General features: G+C 43.9%; 1 protein-coding gene across 2 annotated transcripts in view; it reads right to left on the bottom strand.

Annotated features, from left to right (window-relative positions):
• LOC119185328 (uncharacterized) overlaps positions 1-20420 on the bottom strand; it is a 147465-nt gene extending 127045 nt beyond the window's left edge. Inside the window, exons 1-3 of one of the 2 annotated variants that reach the window (XM_075866348.1) lie at positions 20261-20420; positions 13843-13863; positions 6318-6365 (exon numbers count right to left, since the gene is read on the bottom strand). In XM_075866348.1, the coding sequence (XP_075722463.1) occupies positions 6318-6365; positions 13843-13863; positions 20261-20350 (159 nt within the window). In that variant the 5' untranslated portion in view covers positions 20351-20420. The remainder of the gene's footprint in view (positions 1-6317; positions 6366-13842; positions 13864-20260) is intronic. The other variant, XM_075866349.1, reaches the window with a different exon arrangement.
• Between the last annotated feature and the right edge of the window lie 1544 nt (positions 20421-21964).

Raw genomic sequence — 21964 nt, 5'->3', positions numbered from 1 at the left:
CAAGGGGCGGGATCGATATGGGTGTAGTGGCACTGATTTCGTGGACGGATGCAGCAAGCTGATCCGCCATCACGTTGCCTTGAATCTCTCGGTGCCCTGGCACCCAGCGCACTACAACACGTAGGTTGAGTGTGTAGAGTGTGCATAAAATAGAGTAAAGCGAGACGAGGACAGGTTTTTTTTGTTTTTTGAGACTGTGCAGAGCCGTTACAACACTGAGGGAGTCTGTATAAATTACTGCTTTTTGTATTTGTAATTGTTTGATGTGCTTAGCTGCCACAAGTATCGCGTAGGCTTCCGCTGTGAAAATACTTGTCCCTGGATGTAGAGGGCCAGCATCCGAAAAGGAAGGGCCAACAACAGTGTAGGACACAGAGGAGTTGGACTTAGAGGCATGTGTAAAGAACTCAGGACGTGTGTATTTGTGTTGAAGTTCCAGGAAGTATGTTCGAATATGGGCAATAGGCGCATGTTTAGTAACTTCTAGGAAAGACACATCGCAATCTATAGTCTGCCACTGCCACGGTGGCGGGTATGCTACAGGAGCCATTAAACTGTGTTCAAGTGACACTCCAGTGTCCTCAGCTAGACCCTTCAGGCGAACTTAGAAAGGCTGCCTCATCGAAGGCCTGTTTTGAAACAGAATGGAGCTCGACAAATCAATAATGGTAGAGTATGAGGGGTGCCTCTTGTCTGCTTTCACCTTAAGAAAATAAACAAAGGACATGTAAGTTCTCTGCAGATGAAGCGACCACTCATTTGACTCAACGTAAAGGCTTTCTACGGGGCTGGTACGAAAAGTACCCGTAGAAAGGCGGATGCCCAAATGGTGCATGGGGTCCAGCATCTTCAACGCACTTTGAGTCGCAGAGTGATAAACAATGGCCCCATAATCTAAGCGGGTGCGAATGAGGCTTCTATACAGGTTCATGAGACATTGCCTGTCACTACCCCACGTAGTACGTGACAACACTTTATAACATTCATGGCTTTTAAACATTTTGTTTTTAAATACTTGATGTGGGGTACGAAGGTCAACTTGCTGTCCAAGATTAAGCCTAAGAATTTATGCTCCGCATTGACAGACAGACGTTGACCGTTCAGTTCAATGTCAGGTTCTGAGTGCATGCCTCTCTTTCGAGAGAACAAGACACAGGTGCTTTTTTCTGGGTTCAGTCGGAATCCGTTTTCCTCTGCTCATTTGGACACCTTGTTTCAACCTAACTGAACCTGCCGCTCACACATTGCTAGGTTGCATGACTTAAAGTCAATCTGGACGTCATCTACATATGTGGAATAAAACATGTTGCGGGGGATGAACAGGTGCAAGGAATTCATTTTGATAATAAAAAGTGTACAACTAAGTACACCACCTTGCGGTACTCCCGTTTCTTGCACAAATGTTTGGGAGAGAATACTGCCCACACGGACACGGAATTCCCAATTGGACAAGTAACTCTCGATTATGGAAAGCATTCTACCGCGCAAACCCAGGTGAGACAAGTCTCTTAATATGCCGAAACGCCATGTTGTGTCGTAGGCCTTCTCGATATCGAGAAACACAGAGAGGAAGTATTGTTTTGTGGGCGAAAGCGTCTCGGATCTGTGCCTCGATACGCACCAGATGGTCGGTGGTGGATCTACCCTCTCGAAACCCACATTGGTATGGGTCGAGCAATTTATTTGTTTCTAAGTAGTGGAGTAAGCGGCAATGAATCATTTTTTTTAAATAGCTTGCAGAGGCAGCTTGTTAACGCTATAGGTCTGTAACTTGATACAATAGAGGGATCCTTTCCCTGCTTTAAAATTGGAATTATAACAGCCTCCTTCCAGGAGGAGGGGATTACATCCGAAAACCATATGCGATTATAAAGAGAGAGGAGGGTTTCTTTAGTTTCGGAGGGTAGTTCCTTCAGCATCGCGTACATTACGTTGTCAGAACCTGGGGTAGATGTATTACAGCAGCTGAGTGCTGTTCGCAGTTCTGCTAAGCAGAATGGTGCATTATATGCCTCATTTCTTGGGGATTTTCTTTCTAACTTTTGTTTTTCTATTCGTGCCTTGTAATTCTGGAAGGATTCGGAGTAGTGTGAGGAGCTCGATATGTGTTCGAAATGTGTGCCAAGAAAGCTGGCTTGATCCTCCAAGCTTTCCCCGAGGCTATTAACTAGTGGAAGAGAATACGTTTGTTGGCCCTTAATTGTCTTTATCTTATTCCACAATTTTCCCTCGTCTGTGTACGAGTTGATACTCGATATAAACTTTGTCCAGCTCTCTCGTCTAGCTTGTCGGCGCGTTCTCCTTGCCTGCGATTTGACCCGCTTGAAATTTTTCAGGTTTTCTGCTGTAGGGGAATCGCGAAGCAACGCCCATGCTTTGTTCTGAGTGGTCCGTGCGTTCCTGCATGCGTCGTTCCACCATGGCACTCGCCGTTTAGAACACATGCCACTCGTTTTGGCAATACATTTAGATGCGGCATCAAGTATAAAAGCTGTAAAATACGTGACAGCGTCATATATGGTCAGGGCAGACAGCTCAGTCCATGTCATGTGTGTAAGAGTTCTATACCCTTCCCAATCAGCTGAGTCAATCTTCCATTGAGGAACCTGCGGGGGTAGTTGATCTTTGTTCGGCGCACTCCGGATGATTGGGAAGTGATCACTCCCATAAGGGTTTTTAAAAACGTTTCACTTAAAAACAGGTAAAAGGGACGGTGATGAAATGCTAAGATCTATGGAGGAGTATGTGTTGTTTGCAAGGGTAAAATACGTAAGCTCCTTCATATTTAAAAGACATAAACTAGAAGAGAAAAGGAGCTGCTCAATGAGACGTCCTCGCGCATCACGGTGAGCATCGCCCCACAGGACATTGTGTGCATTAAAATCACCTAGAACCAGAAATGGCTCTGGGAGTTCATCTATTAATGATTCCAGATCACGTCTGTGTAGCTGTTGATGCGGTGGTATGTATACAGAACATATGGTAATGAGTTTGTTAAAAAGTACAGCTTGAATGGCCACTGCCTCCAGGGCCGTTTGGAGCTTCAAATGCTGGCATGCTATACTACGATCGACTATAATGGCTACACCGCCAGATGGTACGACAGGATCCTCCCGGTCTTTCCGGAAAATAATATATTGTCGTAGGAAGTCCTTGTGCTTAGGAGTTAAGTGCGTTTCTTGCACACATAGCACTTTCGCGTTAAACTTACACAGAAGTTCTTGAACGTCATCTAAATTTCTAAGTATTCCGCTTACGTTCCACTGTATGATTTGGTCCATAGTGGAAAAAAAAGGAAAAAAGTGCTGTGTGCAAAGAAGACGGGGATCAACTCATTTTACAGGGCCTTTGTCACGCCCTGTAATCGGCGTTCTGTCCTTTTGGGGGCGGTCGAGCGAAGCTCGCCGCTCCTTCGGCGCTTCCTGCGCCGTTTGGCTTGAACTGGTGTCCACAGCCTCTTGCGAGGCACTGGACACCCGCTCTAAAGAGCGATCTGTGCGTCGCTTAGACTTCGCCTCGATCGACGAAGTCTTTGTCCCCACCGAGCTGGGGGTTGATGGAGCCCCCTAGACCTCGTGATTGCCCTGGCTGCTGCCAGAGCTTGTAGAGGTCACTGGTGTGGATACGCTGAATGTGGGCAGGGCAGCACTGGCTGCTCCCGCCGCAGGGGCTTGTGGCATTGGCCTCGGCACGCTAGGCGCGGTCCGTGCAAATGCCAAGGGCCTTTGTGGTGCCGCCCCTCGTTGCACCGCTTCGGCAAAAGGTGTTTTAGGGCTAATGATAACGAGACTCGTTGTCTTGCTTCCCTGAATGTGATATTTTCCTTACCTTTTATAGTTATTATTTCTTTTTCTCTTTTCCAGGCTGGGCACGCTCTGGAGTATGCGGGGTGGCTACCTTCGCAGTTTGCACAGAGGATCTCGTCATGACTACATTCATCAGCACTGTGGCCGGTTGTGCCACACTTAGCACACATCAGCTGTCCTCGGCAGCTCTGGGATGCATGACCAAATCGCTGGTATTTGAAACAACGCCTCAGGTTTGGAATGAAGGGTTGGACATGGAGTTTTACATAGCCAGTTTCGAGAGTCTCGGGTAAAGTGGTTGAGTTGAAGGTGAGTATCAAGTGCTTTGTTGCTATTTCATTGTTGTTACGTCTGATTTTGATGCGCTGGACTTGTATTACACCTTGATCCTTCCATCCATCAAAGAGCTCTTCTTCACTCAGTGTCATCAAATCTTCGTCTGATACCACGCCCTTCACAGTATTCATGGTACGGTGTGCGTTCACAGAGACAGGGATGTTACCAAAGGCCACGAGGTGCGAGAGTTTATTGTACTGTTCCTTGTCTTTTAATTCGAGAAGCAGATCTCCACTTGCCATCTTCGTGGCCTTATAACAGGTTCCAATGGTCTCTCTCAAGCACTTGGCCACAAGGAAGGGTGAGATTGCTCTAGCTTTTGTAGATGATTGTTCGCAGTGGAGGACATGGTATTTTGGGAACGTTTCTCTGTTTTTGGGCCAAAGTAGGAAAGTTGCGTCGGTGCGTACCCTTTTCGAAGCACGATCAGTTAAAGAGGGAGTCGGGGATCCCATGAGAAATTTTTTTCGGTAACGGCGCCTACCACCCACCACGGAGTCCAACGAGGGGACGTGGCAGAGCATGGGGGCATGTCTGCGCGACGCCAGCAGTACGCAGTTACTATAACCCAATATGGTTTACCCTAGTTTGGATAGCCACACAAGGTTAACCCTTGCCGCCAGGAAAAATTGGAAGTAAAATGAAGTGAGGAGCAGACAGGAAAATGTAAACTGAGAACAAAAGACGAGGATATAGGGAGAGAGAGATAGGAAAAGGCGACTGCCGATTTCCCCTGGGTGGGTCAGCCCAGAGGTGCCGTCTACGTGAAGCCGGGGCCAAAGGGGTGTGTTGCCTCTGCCGGGGGGCCTTAAAGGTCCAATCGCCCAGCGTCGGCTCAACCCCCAGGATCCCCTTTTCCCCGAACACGGCAAAGCCACGCACGGCTAGGCGTGGGAGGGAGTCAAAACTCCCCCGTTAGCTCGGGTCAGTGGTGTCGCTACACACCAAACGCCTACTTGCGCAGGCGCCCCTGCGGGGTATTGCCAGTCTTTTTGCCGTAAAAAATTATTGACAGTCTCGGCTTGTTTTATACAGCTACATTCACCATGATATTGTACTGGTAACTGCTTTGTGTTTGTTTAAATGCCTTGTACATTCGTCGTCTTCTTACTATAGTGCGAAAAATCGCTGGTGACACCGATGCTTTCTTTAACTTCTCGAATTTAGCCACATTTGCACTAGGGACATAATTATTCCTGAATTCCGTAATTTTCGCTTCAAATAGAGACCACTGCTGTAAAACATTGAAATTCTTGCAATGACAAAAAACATAAAAAATATTTTCAGCAAAGCAGCAGATTAGGCACAGTCCTCCTAATAAAAAGTTTTCTCGATCTTCCACACTTTGGCTCCTTTATCTCAAGTTTGAGGTTATGTACAAAAGCGAGATGATCACTAATAGCGTGAATCCATGTAACGAAATATAAGGTGTTTGGCGAATGGGAAAAAAACAAATGGAAACTACTAATTTTTGTTGTAGCCACACTAAAATATTGAAAAAACCGAATGTGTCAACGATGTTTTCCACATTAATGATTTTGCCACAACCAGTCAAGGTAATGCGTGTTTCATTAAACCATGTGAATTACGGTAGGACAAAATTAGCTGCAAGAACAAACTGACCCTACGTTTTTAAAATATACGTCGTACCTTCCGTGCAACACAGCCGGGTCAAAATTTGGCTGTCGATAAATTGTTCCGGCAATAAATTCTGTTTTGTCGGTAAGGTTCGCCGTGCACCCGACCAACTCTGCGTCATATAGCCAGACCGTTAAAAAGTTTATATGAAAGTAAAGAAGAGTTAACCAACAACCCCCCCCCCCCGCCTGTTCTTGTTCAATCGTTTCGGTAAACGTCAAAGTGTCTTGGATACAACTCATGATCACTGTTTGATAGTGTCAGCAAAGATTGTTGATTTGATTGATTTGTGGGGTTGAACGTCCCAAAACCACCATTTGATTATAAGAGACGCCGTAGTGGAGGGCTCCGGAAATTTTGACCGCCTGGGGTTCTTTAACGTGCACTTAAATCTGAGTACACGGGCCTACAACATTTCCGCTTCTATCGGACATGCAGCAGCCGCAGCCGGGAATCGAAACCGCGACCTGCGTGTCAGTACACTTTGGTTTTACACAACAGGTCTTTTCATTCGTATTGAAAAAAAAGTACACTTGCCGGAGATCCGCCAAGGACGACCGTCTCTAGAAGTGGCCATCCAGAATGCTGAAAAGTCGATAGCGCAATATTCAAGAAGAACATCAAGACAGGAGAACATTCTGAAATGAATGTTTATTTCAACAAACGCGATAGGATAAAAAAATTCAGCAGATCTCACGTACCTGAGATACCACGTTTTGCGAAGCATGCGGAAGAAAGGTGACCGTGTTGCAATTTTTTTATGGAGCAACATGTCATAAAGTAAGGATAAATTAATGCACAAATGTCGCACACACAAACATATGTTGAAGAGCTGCAGATGTTTATATAACTAGTTGTTTGCACTTGCGAAATGATGCCAACTGGAACATGCGTATTAGCAACACCAGAAGCTAATATGAAGCGCTGAAGTTCGCGAAGATGCTTGCCCTGACAATGCTACATAAATTAACTCCAGCGCATGGCATCTAACCACATCTGACGTGAACCTGACGTGACGGCGTTATCAAAATGGTAAATATGTAATGTTTATAAAACTGGGTAGGCAACAATGAAACCTTTTTTAACGTTTGCCGAAGATTGGCGTCAATTTGAAAAGTAGTTTCGAAACCTGGTGTAGCTCTGTGGTAAAATGTTTCATTGGCACCCAGAATGCTTGAATTAGATTCCAGCTGGGACTCGTCGGGTCGACGCTACCGACGTCGGGTATTTCTTAAAATCGCGCGCATAAATTTCCCATGTGTGTTCTCGTCGTTCCTGAGCAGATACCAAGTGTCAATGACCTGTAGCACATACCCGCACACCAGCGGAACATACCCGCCCGTGGGTATGTGCCACTGTCTGGTGGGAAGTGTTTGACGATGTACGTGACGGGATTGTGACATCTTTATTGTCTTGACAAGCGCGTCGTATTCGTCAAACCATCTTACGCCCTCATGCAAATTTTCGTTCACGCCAAGTAAATGGGGTGGCCGCGAGAGCACCCAAACGTAAGCGGCTAGATAGATAGATAGATAGATAGATAGATAGATAGATAGATAGATAGATAGATAGATAGACAGATAGATAGATAGATAGATAGATAGATAGATAGATAGATAGATAGATAGATAGATAGATAGATAGATAGATAGATAGATACGCTTCTTGTTACTGAAATTCGCTAAGAAATGCTTCGCATTCAAAATGAGTACTTGTACAACTCGGTAGGCTTTGTGACAATGATGTTGCATGAATAAGTTATATAGAGCTCGATAAATGTTGACTTACTTTAAATTCTTGTGCAGGTCTTTATATACAATACAAAGTTTTCCACTATGACGTCCACAAGTTTTCCCACAGAGTCCTATTGATAATATGAATGTATGTCCAGGTAAATCTTTTGTCTGGAGCCCTGTGCGAGCACTGTGGCTATGCTCAATTACTTTCTTTTGAAGATTCAGCTTTTTGCATTAATTTGCTGTTTTATGTTCATTACAATGTCGTATAGAAGCAACGCGATAGTGAGCTTATTTTGTGCACTACAGTGCTGATTTACAGGCACGTCTTTGCCGTTGGTCAATAATAAAGCAGTTATTTATTCTTGCTTATCTGTGTAATTGCAGTTGAGTGATCAAGCGCATTCAATTACGGTGTGGTGCGATAACACTGTGATAGGCACCGTATTACCAAAAAGACGCTTTTCTAACGTGAAAGAACAGCATGTTTCCATAGTATAAAATAGATTTGTTTTTGGTTTGTGATCAGGCCGCGCTTTCCAAAACGTAAAACTCATTCAAAGGTAATCGCGCAAAAAACTGACAATATAGCTGCTTCTGTCTTTAGTGGAAGCATTTTGATACGCCTAGAGACAAAGATATATGGTTTTTTCGAATTGTTTTGTTTAGTTAAACTTTTAGGCGCTGTCCCCCACACACAATTTCTTATCAAACAGAAAGAACTTTCGGAAAAATTTATTTGCTTACAGAGTGTAACACTCCTTTTTGGAAATATCATTATCATTTTTCTGTAGGTAACATATTCCGCAACATCTGCTTTCAATGAATAAAGAAATTTTATTGCCAGTAATTAAGTGTCAGGTTGAGAACGCTGAATAATTTGTGCTTTTTTATCACTTCGCATTTTTGTCATTTTATGTTCGTGTCATTAGAAATTGAATAGTTGTTAATTTTTGGTGCAAGTTTTCAAGTCTGCCAGCATAATGTATCGAACGTCTTGACCCTAGGTACTAGCAAGCTAGTTTTTCTTAATAAAAAACACGGGCATCTGTTGTGCTATTTCAGTGTGTGAAGTATCAGTCAAATATGCAGAAAAAAAGAATCTCAGAAAAAGACGGAGTCCTGAAGCAGCGAGCACTCCTTGGAACTTGGCGTGTTGCAAGAGTCAACGTTTCGACTAGCATATTCTTGTTTTAGTACGGTGAAACCTGAAGATAGCACTTTTGAAGACAACCTGACTTGCCCGAATTTTGGCTTGAACAAGATTTTATGCTCCAAGGAGTGTCCATCACATACGGACACACTACTGAAAACAAACTTGTAAGACCTAATCGAAACGAAATCCATCTTTATAAAGTTTAACGTGAGAATTGGCTATTTCTTACGGTACAAATTTTGAAATTCAATTTTCGAAGGATAGAATTATATTTTTTGTCTTTGTGAAGACAGGGTTATGAGAAACCTTTTATACAAAAGTGATTATGCTCCTTATGTGCATCTCACTATTATAAAACCCCTAAAGGAAGTGATAGGATCGTTTGTGCATAAGTTAACTGCCGATTTCTTCATTCGAAAAGCTTTTTACCATATGTCATGAGGAAAAATCACGAGGCCTGCCCCAACGCGCAGCACAGTCAAAGCAAGAGCTAGAGTAGCGGCCTTTCGAGCTTTTTTTTTAACGCAGGAGACATCTTAGCCATGCACTTATTCTTTCACATCGGTATCCATGCCTTATTTCTCGCTTGTTGCGGGCTAGCTGATTAAACTCAGTTTCGCGTATGGGCAGCTTTCCTCTTCCTTACACCATGCTTTCCTGGCTAAATCCGTCGCAACCTAAGTTTGACTGGAGCACGTTGGTGGCGATGGGCACGCTGCTTCCTGTTTCTGTATAGACAGATAACCCGCAGCAGGCAGACCTCCTCTTGGTATGTTTGTAAAGTGAAGCAAATTTTCCGCTCAATGCCTTCTCATTTTCGGTGTCCTATTTCATACTTCGGAGCCACGCGGTGTTTTCCCTAAAGATAACATCCACAGAATACAACTTGTGGCACTCAATTATTCGGATAATGTGAGCAGCATGTGGTTCAAGCCAAACGTGCTCCCATCAAACTGAGAGCGTGGAATATGGAACAGAAAATGCACACCTACTGCATTATCTGCCAGTCAGCTGCAAGCGACCACTAAGTTATGACTGCTGGCATGCAAGCACGCACAGTCACACTGCCATATCTCGACACAAGATGGTCAACGTTAGTCGGGGCGGCTTTGCACTTTTATCAGATAGTGGCCACCACTCGCGCGTCCCAACCTATTTTGGCAACGGGTGTACATCAGTGTAGTGTTTCGCGCATGCCTCTCATCTTTCATACCGAACGTTTTTCTGAGGTAAGGAGTTCAACACGGCCTTCAAGTAACAGTTTGCTGATATGTCTTCTGTGGTGCATTTGTTCCTGTTCATGGTGTGCACATATGCGACTGCATTGTGATTATACGCGAAGGTGCATAAACCATGGGTCACACAATAACTAAGTCGTACAATACAGTGAAGGTAAACTCTTCCCCGGACTAATTGCGAGACGTCCGTTTGCTTAGGAGCTGACAGGCTGAAGCACACATAGCACAAAAAGCTACAAGCCGCCTTCCTGAAAGGAACTCGAATGTGATGCGAAGCAGCAGTGGTGCGCACGGTGTTGACGCGGTTGAAACGGGTGGTGACGTGGGTGCTGGAAGAACGGTTTGAAGTGAAACTCGGTGTAGCGTTTACTCGAGTAAACGTTTATTTGAAAGAAAAGGGGCGGGACGCACTGAAGACGCTTGCGCTCGGCTTCCTTGGCTCACGTCCCACTGGTGTTACCCGCTCACCGTCTGCATTCTCGAACGCCATCGGTGTTCATGGCTCGCACGTCATCGGTCTCGGTGATCTTCTTTGAGAATGCGAGGGTAGCCCCCCACAAAAACCAATACTACCAGCTGGCTCTCTCGAGGCACAGCAGTCGCTCCTGTCGTCAGCTGACTACCGTTTCCAGGCAGAAGTGGTTAACTGTGCCGAAACGGTCATGGCAAGCTTTTGGCCACCACCCATTTGTACCACCGGCAAATTAGGACTACAGACCTTGCTATGCCATGACTAAACTTGTTTCACTCTCTTCCACTGCCAACGCTTGCGTTCAGTTTCACTGGCTTGTGCCTCGTCGGTGTTGACATCGCCATGCGCGAACGCTATCGGCTTTGCTAACCTTCGCAACGTTGGCGACAACCGGGAAATGTACGCGCACACTAGCGGGAAGCATTCCGTGACGGCGTCCCACCCGTCGGCGCGATCACACATCAAGCAGCGGTGCGCTGTCCACATTCTCGGCACTGGGAGATTCTTTAGACACGTACAGGCCCGCGAACCCATTGGCTCGCGGATTCTTCTCGCTGACAGATGGAGAGAGGGGGCGTGGTTGAAATGTGCCTACGTGAGGAGTGGGCTCGAACGTTGCGAGCGGTGGAGAGAGTTGGGCGAGAGAGAGCTGACACACGGCAAGCGCGTGGCAGGCGAAAGAGAGAGATGTCACTGCGCACTGCTAAGGGGGTGTGAGCTACTTGGCACCACTCAAACACCTGCGGCGAGAGAAGCGGTGTGGACAGAGGTACAGCGTCACACTGGCTAGTCAAAGACTTCAATTTATTGGATGCGAAGCAGCTTTTTGACTAGCCAGTGTAACTCTGTCGTTCTATACACTGCTCATTTCGCCACAGGTGTTTGAGCAGTTTAAGTAGCACTGCTCAAACAGCCCTTCATACACAAGAAGAAAAAAGGAATATTTAACAGTTGCTCTTTCCTTGTTAAGCAGAACAATGATCAGAACTAAGATATACATAAACAATAATATATTTTTATGAACATGATTGCATGCATAAACGTGTTCTGAGTATCAACAAAAAGAGAACAGTAGCTAACAAATGGTATAGGGCAGAGAGAGTCACAAAGAATAATAAACGCTAGTCCGTAAGGTAAAAGTGAAAGCGATTTTCGCAACATTTCTCCTCAATGCAAATAGTACACCAAAAACCAATGAAATACACTCTCACCAGCGCAATCAGCAAAAAGTGTTTGTAATATTTTCACTGTAATGGTAGGGCATACTAAGACTTCAATTCGGAAATGACATATAATGCAATCATAAAATGTGCATCGGAGAATATGTCAACTGCACAATTGGTAATCTTCCCTGATTAAAGCATTGCTTAGAGAACCATAGAGGTTGAGATTTTTGATTTCTTGCAATGTTTATTTGCCTAATACCACCTTGTTTTCAGGCTGACTAGGCCCGAGATCTCCCAGAGGTTCCAATTCCTCCTGCTCGGAGAGTATTTTGCTCTAAGACAAGTACGCAGTGGCTGCTCCGGAAATACAGTAGCCTCGCCGTGGTGGTCTAGTGGCTGATGCACTTGGCTGCTAACCTGCACGTCGCGGGATAAATCCCAGCTGCGGCGGTTCCATTTCCGATGGCCCGAATGCTCGGATTTAGGTGCACGTTCAGAAAACGCAGGTGGTCAAAATTTCCGTAGCCCTCCACTACGGCGTCTCTCTTAATTATATGGTGGTTTTGAGACGTTAAACCCCACATATAAATCAATCAAATACAGCTCTTAACTGTAGAGTGGCCTAAATCCAAGTGCTTTTCACGTACACTCTTAAAAAAAGGCAGTGATACTTACTAACTTTGAGGTGGTGAATTGTCACAATATTCACTACCTAAGTAGTAACTGTAGGTAGTAGACCACAGACATTTACAACCTCTGGTTGCTTCGGAGGTAGTAAACAAATGTGATCTACTACCTGCAGTTACTACTGAGGTAGTGAATGTTGTGACAACAATTTACTACCTCAAAGTTAGTAAGTAGCACTGCCTTTTTTAAGAGTGTAGAGTGGCCCAAATCTTTGTATAGCTTTTCTGTGCGTCAGCGCCGTGCGATGGCGCTAAGTTCCAAACTTGGTGAAGCTAAGTACACGCGCACAAAGCACTAAGACTGTGTTTACTGGAACAGCAAAAAACTTATCAAGGGGAAAAAGAAACATGTTTCAGTACCCCTAGAAACCTTGCTTTCCTTTGTTGCTTTCAATCTTCAACTTCTTACCGATAACAATATAGTAAGCTTGTTTTCTCAAAGCGTTGCAGAGGTTGCACAGCCCTTCGTATTTTCTTGCTCTTTTTATTTCTTAAGATACAATGTCGCACGTGGTTGTCGCGGCCGAGAAAGGTCTGTTATTTACGGCGAGTTATCACAAGTGCATTGCGTATTTCTCGTTCATGATAAGTCTCAACTTTTCTACGTAGGCTTCACTACAAGAAGTGCCAATTACTTTTTGAGCTGCTGACAGCTGTAAAATATATTCGTTGCGTCATTACTTTCAAATCACATCGAGGCAAGCTCTTCTTTGCCACCAACATCCCTGCAGTTCATTTTGGCAAAACTAGGCTCCATTGCAGTCATCTCGTCGCCAGGAATGAAGTCTGACCTTCGGTCGCTCAGGAAATTAGCTGATGTAAAGCGTTGTTTTCTCGACATGATTCAATATTGTTGTCAGCGGACGATAGCTTACCGCCAATTCAACATTTGTCAACACAGTTTTTCATTTACCATAGCTCAGAAAGGCTGTCCTTAAAGTCTTCCCAAGCGCTGTGTTGCTGCACGGAGCAGCCGTACTCTGAAAACATCCCACCACGTGGTGTTTACCGGTACCTCTTTCACAGGGCTTTTTGTTGTATCTTGCGGGAACAGGTTGTGAAATTCACAAATCAGTTTAAAAAGGAGTAAATATTGTTTTTTGTATCCTATCGAAAGATTTCAAAAGACGGCGTAGAGCTACCAAAGGCTATGCACCCAACCACACAATAAAGTTTGCGAGGTGCTGACTTCTTTTGATGCAGTTGCATTCGCATTCAAATGCTATGTTGCGCCGATAGAGGTGCGTCATTGATAAAAAATAAGGCAGGCAACTATTTTGTGAGCTGCTGATTGTTTCTTACGGAAAATAACAAAATATTTTGAGGTGGTATCTAATGCTAAGTCATGAATTTGCTCGACGTTTCTTTGTTGTTCAATGCGTGGATTTTTCTCCTTCCCGTTCAGTGCTCAATGATTTTATGACTATATTATAAAACTACACAGTGCATTCAAGTAAAAATAGCAAACGTTTTTATTTCTAGCGCGCTGAATGTATAGTTTTCATCGTGTGCCAGCTAGAAGTTATACAGTACTTTGTTGACAATCGAGTGTAAAGCAGCTAACAAAGCTAATACACTTGTGAAATGTAAACTTTAATGCATACTTACTGGACCTCGAATGGTTGGATTCTGAAAATGAAATAGCATTAAAATGAACAAGTAATTAGTACCAGCACATACTCTTCACTGAAGGTTGGGAAATTCATATAAAGGAAAAGTTATAATTCTGAATCAACCATTATTATTCAAAACGTCACACAGCGTGAGCAGTCTTGGTTTAATCGTGCATTGTCTACGCTAGGTTAGCTTACCATTCAAGGGCAAATTACGAGAAAGCTTAGTTATCTGCCGCACTAGCAACTAGCCTGTTCTTGTAAAAGAAAACACTATTTGTTTCCTCTTGGTACGATATCTCTGCCTCAATATTCCTGCTGCTGAATTCGCCCTAAACCTCCTACTGAGTAAATTTTTCCTCCTGAAGACAAAGTGAATATAAAGCTTAAACTTCCAAGTCATTCGCTATTGTGCGAAGCGTTACTCATTAGCTAATGCGGAATAACTCCATTTGCATTATTTCCGGAAACTACAATCTACTGGCAGCATCAACTTCTGAAAATATTCTTTACAAATTCTGCCCCTCACCTTAGGCGCACGTTTTCTCCTCTAGTTCTCATTGGCAAAATGAAGTACTGTAACAAACTTCATATCACACTTTGAGTAGCCTTATTCTTCCCCAACCATCCTGTTTTACTCCTGCAAGTCCGCCCCCGAAAAGTAGTGTTATTGCGAAAAGTTACGCAACAATTTTTTTCGTCATTTGTTCCTAGCACCTACCTGGTACGAAACAACCTCGCAAGATGAAATACTCCCGTTGTTGACCCTTTTCACTTATATGGCGAGCTTTATTCAGCATTCTTCTAGTCGATAACTCTGATTCCGTGGTTTTAGTTCATTTTTTTGGAAACTTGAAGGTGTTTATAGGAGTTCAATTTTTGAGAAATTCAGTGCTATGTCGGATATTGTGGTGGTCACCAAGTTTTCCGTGATTTGGCGTCTAGCTAATCACTAGAATTAGTTTTGTGTCCAACTTTGTTTCCATTATTACTGGGTCGCATCTTAGCTTGTAATTCTGCACCTTCGTTATTTTAGTTATTTCACTTCGTCAGTCACCAAGTCAGCAAGGCTGCTGCAGCATGCTCCTGCAATTCAGCCAAAGTGTTTCACTGATGAGAAAGAGCTAGCTATGGTGCTTTCCAGCTTTTTCTTCTTTCTGAAGTTGTGACCAACCTTGTAAACTTTCATATACCTGGCTTGGCAAGCTTCCTCAACTTCTTCTTAAAGAATAAAGGAAGTGGCATTAAAAGTTTTTTGAATACTTGAATCATTTTGACAAATATATATAGTCAAGCAAAACATATGACAACAACCAAATGTAATTGAGATGAAGGTACAAGTTTAACGCTAGACCACATGTGCACAGAGATGCACGGGTAGTTGAGTACAGAACACCTGTGTTTCTTCGTATTACAAAATTGAAGCCTGTTGTTACCTAGAGAAGCCGATTTTGTGAAATTCCTATTGCAGCGCATTGGTCTGGTGGTTACAGTGCTATGGTACTGACTGAACGTTCGTGGGTACAATCACCACCGCGAAGGTTCGTTTTAAATACAGACAGAATGGTAGAGGCTCTTGTACTGAGCGATATCAATGTGCAGGGTGGTGTGATTGAAATCTTGGATATGTTGGCAGGCTCAATAGGTCTCGTATTTTTTGCAAAGATCATTTTGCATGATATGGTGCCGTTGTGAATCGATGCCGTGAAGTTCTGGCACTGCAGGATCACGTCACCGACTGGTACTACCACTTCGTCGAGGGCGTGGTAGTCAGCACACTCTCTGCAGTCACATGAATCTTTCGGAACCATGTCTAGCGGTAATAACTGCGCAGTAGAAATGGGTTGAATATATTCGATCTGAATCTGTGACTTAACTCTTGCCTTGTTGTGTTCACCAATAAGAAGCAAGACGAACAAAACGTGTTAACACGGCGCTCCTTTTGTCACAATGTGATCAGTGTCATTGTGGGGTGCCGCGTCTTCGAGACAATACACACAGAAGAAATCCTATATAATTTTAGTAAAGCTAAGACAATTGTGGAGAGGCTTCAATATTGGCCTAGGTGGAATGCAAGGGTGGTAAACTTGATGTTACGCCTGTAACTGTGAGTTTGCTCTCTGATTTCACTTGGCACCGACTTCAAAGCTCCCCCAAAAGTTTGAAGTGTCAAAAAGTATGCTATGAATAAAGGAGCACTGCCATCAAATTTACTCCTGACAAGAGTTTTGCGCCAGCGAGTAGCTATAGACCCCGAAGCAGTGTTTTGCGACCTCAAATGCAAAGGAGAGATAAATACCTATCACTTCCATTGATTTATATTACTGGGATCTAGAACTATTCAAAAAGAGTCGGCAATCCCGCCTTTTTTAGCGTTGAAAGTACCAGCAGGGGGCGCACCTCGCGGTCACCTCCGGATCATGCCACATCTGACCACTTCTCCACAGAAAAGAGTGACATCAGGCTCAGCTGCTCCGCAAATATTTCGTCTGCTAGGCGGGCACATTCAGTCATGCCCTGTCACCTGAATTGCGTGTCATTGCCGTAAAAAGTATCGACTCGGGTTCTATACGATAGTCTGGAGCTTGGAATCCACAAGATTCGCGACGTCACGAATTATTTTTGCTTCGATCGACCTTTTGCAGCAGAGTGATTCCGGAATGCACGCCGTTCCAAGCCGCACTGCAGAGGTTCCCGAGGATGCACGCTTCAGCCATGTTCGCTCGTGTGTCTCAGTTAGCTATATTGGTATGTCTTGGCGTGCAAAACATTCAGGTATACGCAGAGGGGTCAATGCAATTTAGCTATCGCGAATGAGCATAATCGGAGACCTAGAATACGTTTCCTGCTTGTCAGGCTCTTTTTCCGCCACCAGATGGCCCCACCTATCCAGACTCTTGCGGTTAACGCGGTATTACCACTTTTACGTGGACGCAAAGTCTACAGATGAACTAAAGTTTAACGATACATGCATATTACTTGTTAGCGATTATATTTGACTACACGTTAGTCCAATTTCGATAGGTAGTGGTCATGTTGTTGTGTACCACATACGTGATATAAAAAACACCCTCATTACACTTTTTCCGTGCTTCGAACTAGACGAATGCAACTCACCTGCATCTCACAACGATTCTCCGACATGTTGACTGACAAGCACACGTTTAATGCTGTTTTCATTCGCGATTCTTCGAAAGGTGGGTTTTATCTTGATAATTTCCCGAAATCATTCAAGCTGGTGCGATGAAGATCAGGCGTGTTAAGCCACGGCTGGGATAGACTGCACCTGTGCGCGCTAGCCCGGCCTTGCCCAGTCGTGGACGAGCGAGTGCGCTTCGGCACTTAGGCGCCAGTCGGCGCCACGATAGGAACAGTAGGATCATACACGTGATCGCTACTAGGGCATCGTCACTCAGGATTGTATTTACGGAATGATTCACGTAGCACTAGTGCCGATGTCGCAGGGCAGTCTATTCTTTAATTTTGTTTTTCTCCTTAGCTTTTCTACGCTGTTTAGCATAAAATTTAAATAACTTCCTCGCGAGGGATGCCATTCAAATTCGGCCAAGAAGAGATATGCATAGCAAGCAATCAAATGATAGGCACAATTCGATCTTGAAATCAGATCTCAGTGCTTCCTTAAGGAAAAAAGCACGCTAGCTTTAGGAAAATCAATCGAGATGTGTGTCTCAAACAGATGTCAAGCCCAAGAGCTTTCTGCTCATATTGTCCGTAAGGTCCGTGTGTTTCAAGATTTACCTGTGACTTCACTTGTGTTCATTCAGGACGTGAGGAGCAACACACAATTGAGCTTATGTTCAGATAAGAATTTTTGTGAGTTGGCTTGTGATGTTAAGTATCCGGCTGCAGCAGGTATGAAACACTGGACGCCGACAGTGCGCGGCCGTGCATTTTCCGTAAACTGAGAAGACCAACGGTGAACTCAAGCACACGCTTCGTACCGGCGGTAGTACCAGGAGACGCTGACAACAAGCCTAGGGTATCCGTCGTTATTTTGGCGTGTTGCAGTCGACGGTCTGTTTTGATTACGATCAGCGATTGCGCAAATGGAGACCAGAAGGTTCTCCATTTGCGCTCTAGAGCCTCGTTAGCTTTAAGATTGTGGTCCAAAAGGTCTTCACGGATTCGGGTGAGGAGTAAAGGATCAGGATGGCTCTCTACTGCAGGTACTGACAGAGAACTATCGCCTGTATATTTGTCGTCCATTTGTTCCGTACAGTCACAGGTTTCTGTCGAGGACGCTAAAAATTATGCTCACCTACTAGAGGAGTCACTGCAGGAAGAGTTTGTGCAAAAGAATTACATGCATGATCGCAGCACAGTTCCCACAAAGACGCCGCATGCGACATAAAAGTACTGCATGCTTTCTTCAACCATTCAGAGAAGCTGAGGCTGACCATGCTGTTCGAAACCTGTCTTCAGGTATGTGAGCTCTATTTTAAGAATGCCTTTGTGATTCTCAGAAGATCGACATTGTTGCGTGTTTCTTGCGATCGCGAAAACAACAGGTGATCACACCAATATTATGGTCATAACCTTCTGTTCACATTTACACCCTGCACCGCCGCAAGAATTTCTCTACGCTGAAAAGCCAGATGTGCTGGGTAAAGTGCCACTACTGCGGCAGCTTCAGAAGACTAACGAAAACTTGAGGTACCACACAATTCGGCGCAGCGTGACGGTTGAGCAAGGCTAAAAGAACTGCCGAGGAAAGTTTCCGCAATACAGATATCAATATTAGTCGAGTTGAAGCATGAAATAGTGAACTTGGGACTCATTGGTCTTGAACATAGCCGTATATTACAGAACTGCCTTCCAAAAGCAATTAAGGAAGTGATTCTTGCTTTGATAGACAATAACTTGCCTATGAGAAGCGTGTGTCTCTGACACATCTGAACATCGGTCGTTCTCACTCGGCTGATCTGTTCTGATGATGTTGACCGTTCACAGTCGTTGGTGCTTTCGCTGCCACGTTCGCATAGTCGAACTCTGCCTGTTCTAAATTGCCACTTTTCGGCTGCTATGGGTGTACAATCGACAACTTTCTCCTGTAGGTTCTTATCTCATGTAGAGGACGAGAATATTCACTTCACAGTCATACCTTCACTAGTGCCAATCATATTTTACCGCATGCTTCATTATTTGGGGCGGGTAAATCATCAGCGTTCTTAATTGGCCTCGACTGGTACAGCACCTTTTCTTAGATTAGAAGAAAGTGCCTTCTTTCTCCCGTGAAGCACATTAGCTTTTTTTGAAAAAAAATTATCGAGACACCCAAATACTGCGCTGCATCACAATATAATAAATATTTATTAGGTGCGTATCATCAATTCAATAAAACACATGTTGCGAATATATTTCAATACAGAAACGCATATACTAATAGGCATCTAACAGGTGGTATCATAATAGCCTTGTATGTCTTACTGCCCATCCATGCTGTTGGGTGTCCTGTTCTCGGTTTGCCGAAATGAACGGCACTGAATGCCAACGCCATGGTCACTCAAGAAATCGTGGTGGCCGTAAAGCATCGACTTATCGGCGAGGGTCCGAGCAGCTGCAACGTTGCCGTTCAACGTCCCGGTTTCCACTAGTGCGACAGCGTGAGGAGTTTGAAGTACCATACATTTTACTTTATAGTCACTTGCAGATGGCTCCCTATAACCGCTGGAAAATTCGTCTCCCGCACTCGGCTCTCACTTTTGCAGCAGGCGCAACGCAACTTTTTGACGTCGGCCAGATGGTGAGAGATCGTCATATGCTAGCTTTCTAGCTACTACCTAGCTTCATAGCTACTATCCAGCTTTTACAAGGTAGAGTTTTAAAACACTTGCCACGAAGTCAGCGGCACCAAGCTACATTCTATAAAGTTCTCAAATTGGTCAGTACCCTGCGGATCACCCTTCTTCTCTGTGCTTATTTACTACCATTTTGCAGTGTTCTGTAAACGAATGGTAGTCGTTCTCTTTATGCGCGCAAGCCACCACAATTAATTACTGAGTACTGAGAGTACCAATCTCAAAACTTATATATTCCTTGTTATAAAGTTCTCGCAATTGATAACACCATGCTTTCAAGTGGCATATTTCTCACGTGTGTTAAACGACGCTCCTACTTTACCTAAATAATCAAGCTATGCAAAGTCAGATTTGTCATTTGCGCCAAAAATAGACGCGACTTATTGTTGTCAGTATGTCAGCAACAGAATAATTTTAGCAGCCCACTCAACGTGGCATATTGCTTCGAAGCTTCTGAAAATAGGTTGCAGTCTGTCACGTAAGGTTGCCGCAATTCATTGGGAAAAAAGATAAGTATCTGTCGAATAAATTCATCATGTGTACGTCAAAGACTCACAGCACTTTATACCTGAGTATTTATATAAGCATACTTACTTTTCCATTAGGACTTGTTGATTTTTCCACTAACATTGCCAGACATATCGTGGTGAAGTAAAGAGAAAGAGAGTTGCATTTAAAGTTCATATCTCGGCAATAGGGTATTCTGAGACCAGCTAACGGAAACCTCTTTTGCGACACTTGCTAAATGAATTTATCAAGCACTATCGAACTACTTTATTTATGCATAATTTCCACCTGTGCATTGTAACAGGCTGGAACACAATAGGTTATGCCAATTTTTGTCTTTCTATGCATTGCCTCTCTCTCTTTCTGACTGACACATGAGCATTAGCTTTTTCATCACTAATGTAGATCGCTCATGACGTAAATGGGGAAGGTATACGTTCCCTAAATAGCACTTTGAATGTTGCCCCGTTTTCAGTGAATGAGTGGCTGAAAGCAGCAGATATCTTGTGATTCTCATGAATTTGTTTCTGACACAATCGTCAATAATATTTTTCACTATTTTATTATGTTGTCAATCGAAATGCGTTGGAAACAAAATATCTCTGTATTCAATGACAGCAGCAAGTGGGGGGGAAAACATTGAATTATGGTGCTGAAGCCATATACTACTGCATTGTAGATTGCAAATATAACATGTGAAAACATAAAAGACTATTACATAGTACATTGTATGCTCTGGTGTTACTATACATACGGATAAAGAAAAGTATCATGCAATACGATAGTTTTTTATGGAAAAGTGGCCATGGCATACTAAGAAACGTTATGTTCCAACTAAAGGTAAGAGGTCACAAATGGAAATAAAATACATTAGGCATGCAGCATAAGCATTATCAAGTGTTTCATAGAGACCTCGCGTTGTATGAACTGGAAGACCTATACTTGTAGAAAGTACTTCATCATCCATGACATGCGAGAATTTTTCAACGTGGTGTCGTTGACGCAGTTTGCAGCGTTGCGAAGTAGAAAAGTGAATGACTATAAAAATGGCCGAGTGAGCATTGCAGCAAAGTAAGCAAACCAAATATTAAAAAGCAAAAAAAGTTAACTGGCCTTGCAAAAATAATAAAGAAAGCTATCATTGAAAAATTAAAAATTACCAGAATGGAGTCTTGCAACATTAAGACCACGTGAAAATATGAAATGTCTCCGAGGTGGGTATCGGGTTTCTAAGCTCGCGACGGCATCAGCGCGAAGCTGATACACGAAGAGGGCTATGGTAAGTTAAAGGAACAGTGATGCACGGTATAAACAAAGGCATTACATATTCAGCACTATGGTCGACAGCTTAATGGTGTCCCACTGAGGTGCGACGATGACCCGGGATTCATTCGGTCACACTCTCTCTTCGCGCAGCTTTGTTCATTTTAGAGCCCATGGGGATTCCTTACATCAGGCAGTAGTAGTTTGAAGCCTCCAACCAGGAACCGCCACAGGTCACTGCCTGGAATCGAACCTGTCGGTGAGGAACTTGCCACGCGTTGCATAAGGATTTGCCGTTGGTTACGTCAGGCGCACCACAACATGTTTACTACCTCCTTGGTTGGCACCCGTTACATCGCACAGCTTGCTGCTTGTATCAGACAGCCTATCGATGCTGACGCTACTTGCATCAGACGATACCAACTTGAATACTTTGCCGAAGCAATGAAGTTTGTGTCGGACTCCCAGGCGTAACAGTAAAAAGCCTTCGCTTAGCTAATGCGTAGTTGCTGCTTGTCGGATGTGGGT

Source organism: Rhipicephalus microplus, chromosome 6 (genome assembly GCF_043290135.1).
Source record: "Rhipicephalus microplus isolate Deutch F79 chromosome 6, USDA_Rmic, whole genome shotgun sequence".
Taxonomy (NCBI): Eukaryota; Metazoa; Arthropoda; class Arachnida; order Ixodida; family Ixodidae; genus Rhipicephalus; species Rhipicephalus microplus.
This window is presented reverse-complemented; position numbering and strand designations above follow the sequence as displayed.